General features: G+C 39.3%; 1 protein-coding gene across 1 annotated transcript in view; it reads right to left on the reverse strand.

The window, feature by feature from the left end:
• Positions 1-687: 687 nt before the first annotated feature.
• The window catches only part of LOC137968144 (uncharacterized), a 40701-nt gene continuing 35424 nt past the window's right edge, over positions 688-5964 (reverse strand). The window contains exons 9-10 of the mRNA XM_068814773.1: positions 3806-4055; positions 688-2325 (exon numbers count right to left, since the gene is read on the reverse strand). Of these exons, the coding sequence (XP_068670874.1) occupies positions 1905-2325; positions 3806-4055 (671 nt within the window). The 3' untranslated portion in view covers positions 688-1904. The remainder of the gene's footprint in view (positions 2326-3805; positions 4056-5964) is intronic.

A 5964-nucleotide genomic window follows, 5' to 3' on the forward strand; every position in this document is an offset into this window, starting at 1 on the left:
ACAAGGCGTGTAGGAAATAGAAAATAACACAACATTGTCCTGAGGGTGCGGGGGAGGAGGCCCGCCTCTAAAGGATAAGAGTGTCTCAATAATTTTAACGCCGATTGTAGGTCCTGAATGGACAATGTTTCCCGCTGTTGTGCGAGCTCTACAAAGACATGCCGCTCAAAGTCTCAAATGAAACTACGAGTGTTGTTAGAAAAACACCTTTCACCTTTTGTTGCATTTGAAACCTCAATCCGTTCTGGGAGTTGAACCCGGGCCACAATTTTGTACATTTATGGGAAGAGAGTGCTCTAACTTCTGCGGCCATCCGCACTCCCTCAAGTTTATCCGCACAACAGCGATCCTTACCTTCAGCGTGTAATGCATCCGATATACTAGCCGGTGAGAAACTTTGAAACGTCGACCGTGCCCTGTCATTTAAGATGAACAGTCAAAATACTTTTCTTAATTCAGACGTTCAAGTGGATGACGCGAAACTGGATCACTAGTTTTAAAAATGCTGGACTTGGTTTGGTTGGTTTGAGCCAGAGATTTTGAGCAAATTTCTCTTAAATTTGCACATTTTTAAGACGAGAAACTTTCAGGCTTTTAAGGGGTCGACAAGAAGCCTAAATCGACCTTCTCCAGGCTACTGTTGAAGGAAATCTTTTTGGGGAAGAAAGACTCCCCAACACTCCTGCTGCTTCACCTCTTTATTTGATGTTCTCGGGTCGATCTTACAGTTCTCTCTCAACTAGTCCTGCCTAACTTCTCATTTGTTAGGTATACAGCTCTTTTTATATGTTCTTAGTCTGACTGAACAATCAAGTGCCAGTCACACGTCAAAATGACGCACTACGCCTGCGCGGCAGCACATTAACATACTTTTTCCACTACTGAAGAAAATCATATCTCTCGACGGGATCTTACGGGTTTGTCAACATCAGATTAGCACGAACGGAGTATGACAAGTTACAAAAATAACAAGGAACGAGTTACAATATCTAGAATTAAGTCACACAGCAAATTTACAGAGAAAATGACGATTTATGATTATTACATAACAGAGCTAAACAATAGACAAAAGAAGGAAAGGACGAGCATAAGCGCCGCCTTTTCCATAAATTTATCTGGCACGCACGTTCCAGGCAGAACAGGACAATAATTACAATTACATGTGGTATTTTAAATTACTTAGGAATATTAGAATATAGATTAAAACACTTACTGAAACCCAAAAGAGACCACTCTTGTCATGAATGCGATCTGGAACCGCGAGAACAAGTCAAAAGGCCCAGAGGTGAACTGAAAATAAATTGCTTCAAAAATATAGTAAAAGAGCTCGTCTGGGTAAAAACACCACTGAGAGAAACACAAAAAAACCGTAGTGATACCAAAAACCAATTAAAACATTCCTAATAAAAAACTTAGTTGGCCCAGCGTACCAAACACCTTTCTCGACACCTGTTTCAAACCAAATTCATGACCTTACCTTGACACACTCTGATCGCAACTATACCAAAGAGCAAACAGCCTTAGGAGCTACTTTCTCATAAGAATAGACCACTAATGTTGCTTGGAAACTAACAGGAAAAGTGAAACCAATAACCTTTTTTAATATCCCTTAATTTAGCACGAAAACACTAACCTATTCAAAAGAACTTAACATTAAAAGTACCCCAACATATGAGGCGAAGCAATTTGCTTAAATGACTTTATCTATAATCATCGTTATTCAGCGAGGCCAAGCAATTCAATGAATAGCTACAATTTTTATCGTTTAACAGTACACAGCAACATGCCTTTCGGTTGTTGTGTTTATCGGTATAACACTGATTCTTATCTTCAGCCTGCAATGATGCATCTAAGGTTAACTGTTACTGTAATAATCTCCTCAGATATAAGCAGCTGGTAGCTAGTTAGCACTGAAGGGCTTCACTTTGATGTGTTTCCCGCATGTCTGCTGGCCAGTGATCAGTGACGGCCGGGTTATCTGTAGGAGTCGATTTCATCTCTGTCATTGCAATAAACTCTCGGACTTCACCAAGATCAACAGAAAAGCGCCGGCGATTATGACTTGTTGTCCATCCAATGGTATCTATCTCCACTGGTTGCGTGTTGGAAAATTCACCTTGAACAGCCTCCCTGACACCTCTCAGCTCACCCAAACAAATAGAGTGACGCTTGAGTCCTTTACGGGAATCTTCAACTGTTGTTTGGTGTGCTGGTTCCCGGCTCAAACTGTTGGGAGAAGCAGATGGAACCGGTATTCCACGGTGAAGTGTATCATGTAAAAGACCGTCATTGACGTCCGAGGTCCATCCGATGAAACGTCTTCCACTAGAAAAAAGATACCACCAAAATTGCATTACTACATAAATCATGGAACATCTGTTTAATCGAGGCTACAACGTGGAATTAAATGGGAATTATGAAGCCTCCATTAAGGAGGAAGTCAGTTCAGCAACGTTGAGTAAGTCTTTCTTAAGATGTGCCAAACGGCGTTAATCCGTCGTTAATTCAAGAAGGTCGTTAAAAAGGGGATTAAAAGATCTTTAAAGTTGTTCTATGATCAAAAAATCAAATATTTTTGTCCTTGGATTTCAGAAGTATGTTAACTGAACACTAAGTGACCCATGTTTTAAGACTTAATTTAAAAAAAGACACTTGCTTATTTAAAATGGAATTTTTCTATTTAAGTCTATTTAATGGTCCGCCATTACTAACTTTAAAATCTTGAGAGAGCTGGTCGAGGAGAAAATGACGTCAAAGACTTAATAGTTTAAGAATGTAATGCGTCAGTACGCGGCTGAATTAATATGCAGCATGGGAATTTCGGGCTTTCAGACTTTTAAACTCGTGTTTTGCATATATATTAAGCTGAGTTTACACGCTGAAATTTTAAGCTAGTGAGTAAATGTGGTCACTTTTCCCTAGATCCAACCCTCTGAGGTCCAATCGGTCAGTTTGGAACGTGAGTAATGGCAGACCATGAGATCCAAAACTTACACTCAAAGTAAATAGCCTTTGGATAAAAACCAAAGGTTAAAATTTCCAGTCAAGTGTTAAGCAATCACACTTTCAAAATCTGGGGAACAAAAAGGGTGATTTTTTGATCCTAGTATCACTTTAAAGAGTCAATAAAAGTATAATTTAACTTGCCCTTCTCCAAAACGTGTATTAATTGTAATACACTCCCTACCACATTCCTTCCCTCCACATTCCGTCCCTCGCGGCTTCGCCGCTTCGCAGCCGCTCGCTCTCGCAGCCAAAACTCAACGGAGCAACAATCGATTTACTTGCGCTTGTTTAATAATTTCGCGATAAAATATCTCGCCAACTACTTGTACTCAGGTTACATTAAATTATTATTATTTTTTTATGTTCGTTTGTAAGATTGATTTATTTATAGTATTTTTCATTTATGAATTTAAAATTATCATTTTATCACTTTTTTCATCTTTTCAATGCAAAAGCGTTAAAGAGTGAAGTAATGCTATATAATACGAAAAAGTAGAGTGCCATGATAAGAAAGATAGAGCTCTCCCTCTTTTCTCGTTCCGCACACTTTCATGCTAGCTTCTGTTTGACTCGCACTCGGCTTTCCATAGCACTTATCGGAGAAACTGGGAAACTGCAATCATTCTAATAGAAAGTAAATAATAATGATGCATCGTGGTAGAGAGAGTTGACAATTACATTTGTGAAGGCGACACTACCAATTCCCATTTACCTAATCCTACTAAACGTGGACTGTGCTTAAAAAATCTCTCTGCTGCCTACGGCTGTATCATATCTTTGTTGGTTTGTCATTACATACCGTTTCAACCTTTGATAGCGCGTGTTCTCGTAATATCTTTCAAACTCCAGGAAAATGTTCCTCAGATACGGAGGAAGTTTCAGAGACCCATTCGGAGCGATGTTGATGTAGGATACCCGATGACAGGTGACTGAAACATCCTCGTCAACTTCATGATCATTTTCCACTGTCTCGTAGATATGAGGAGCGTTGATTCTCTCAAGACAATCCGGTGATGAAGTAGCATAGGGTGTAATAAGGGCGACTTGTTCTAAAAAACAAATACACATACAAAATTATTTTATGCAGTTAAGCGATGAACAGCTGTCATTTCGAACCATTGGCTGCGGCAGTTCGTCTTTGACAACTTTCTCCACTAAGGAGAGGCAAATGTGAAACATGTCATATTCACCGCACACGTATTTTCTATGCTTCACTCCAGTTTGGTTTAGCAAATAAAGAAGCCTAGCCTGTGATCTGTTCTGTTGCAAAGCACGCAGCAAGCGGTTAGAGAACGTAAACTCAAGAAGTGTAAGGAAAACACGAGACATAGTCGAGCGTTTTCCCTACTTCTTGAGTGCGCTATCCGCTTCTTAGGTGGTTTACAGCAGAACATGTACAGATCACAGGCGAGGATTTTTATTTACACTAAAATAAAGAAATTCTTAATTTCCTCGCGCATTCGGCTAAAATGTTTGGAAAAATTTATTTTCCGAATCCTACGAGTGGCGTCAGCCGTGCATCTGCACTATAATAAATCAGAGCGTGTTTTATTTTGAAACTTTATTATAATATGATTTCTTAATTTGGTGCGGCATCTCCGTTTGCTTTAATTCTGACTTTTTGATCACGTGATCGGCGCGTGATCCTTATCATCCGCCGGAAGCAGAACTCCTACGTAATATACTACTATCAGTTGTCATGTTTATTCACCGAGACAAAGGAAAACGTTAGTATAAAAATAGACCCAGATTCATAGAGGATAATAGTTTTGCCAAAAATATGGCCGTCGTTTTTCTGTGACTTCATAAGAAAGTTAAGAGTTGACTAATTTAAGCGGTGTTCACACTAGACCTCGAGTATGATCGAATTATGATCTACTTGAGTTTGCAATAGGTTCAAATCAACTAATTACAGTACGTGATTACAATTGGATTATAATTATTTCAAACAACCTCAAGGGGTTTGTTTGAAGTAATTACAGTGCGTACTTGACCAGAATGTTGAACTCGTGGTGGTATGAGCAGACGGAACTTCTAATCGCTTCATGAAACGAAGATTTGGATTTGTCTTCTTCTATTTTTGGAAGTTATCTTTGGTTTTCTTCTCATCCCAAGCATGGTGATGATAATCGTGGTAGCCGCGCGATACGGAGCCATTTTGTCTCACACTGCGAGGTTACCCTACCTATTGAATTTGAACTTTCGCGGATGTGAACACAACCATAATTGAGTAAAATTCAACGCAATATGATAGCCTGAATTATACTTCAGTTGATCACAATCAACGTTGAGTGTGAACATGGCTTAAGTTAAGTTAAGAATTGGCTCCGCTTTCTTTTTCGATACAACCGTAAATGAGTAAAGTTTCTCTTTACTTGTTCGAAGCCTGAAAACAAGTTTGCGACGCATTTGTTTGCTGGTATTATCAGCACGCCTCAGAGGGAAATTAAAGCACGCTTACGATATTGAATTGGATTACAAGAACATTCACTAGCTATGTTATAATTGGAAATTAGTTGAATGGTCCGTCGAAATCTATTGTTTGTAGTGATGAGCCCGGTGTAATGCAATACCCTCCTTTGGTTGCACTCAACCCTCACGCTATAAAACTCAAGTTTAACTGTTTCTTGGGTGGTGGACCAATTCTATTACTGGAGTTTGAAGCATAGGAATGCCGGTGATTGGAATCCCCGACCGCTGTTGTCATGCAGGGGCAGGCAGAGCTCTAGTGTCCCACCGGTTGATGCTTGATTGCATGGTTCCTTTAACATTCTCTTCATACTTTGACCGAAAATAACCAGACAAAACTAGCAATCAATTAATATAACACTTAACTAACCAAAGCAAACTTGCAATAAGTATGAAGAAAATTTTAACGCAGCGAGCTGAATAGTTGATACATGTAATTCAATGTGACAAAGAAAAAATACAGGAAACAAACGCGAAATCGTTAACTCT

Source organism: Montipora foliosa, chromosome 1, assembly GCF_036669935.1.
Source record: "Montipora foliosa isolate CH-2021 chromosome 1, ASM3666993v2, whole genome shotgun sequence".
Lineage (NCBI taxonomy): Eukaryota > Metazoa > Cnidaria > Anthozoa > Scleractinia > Acroporidae > Montipora > Montipora foliosa.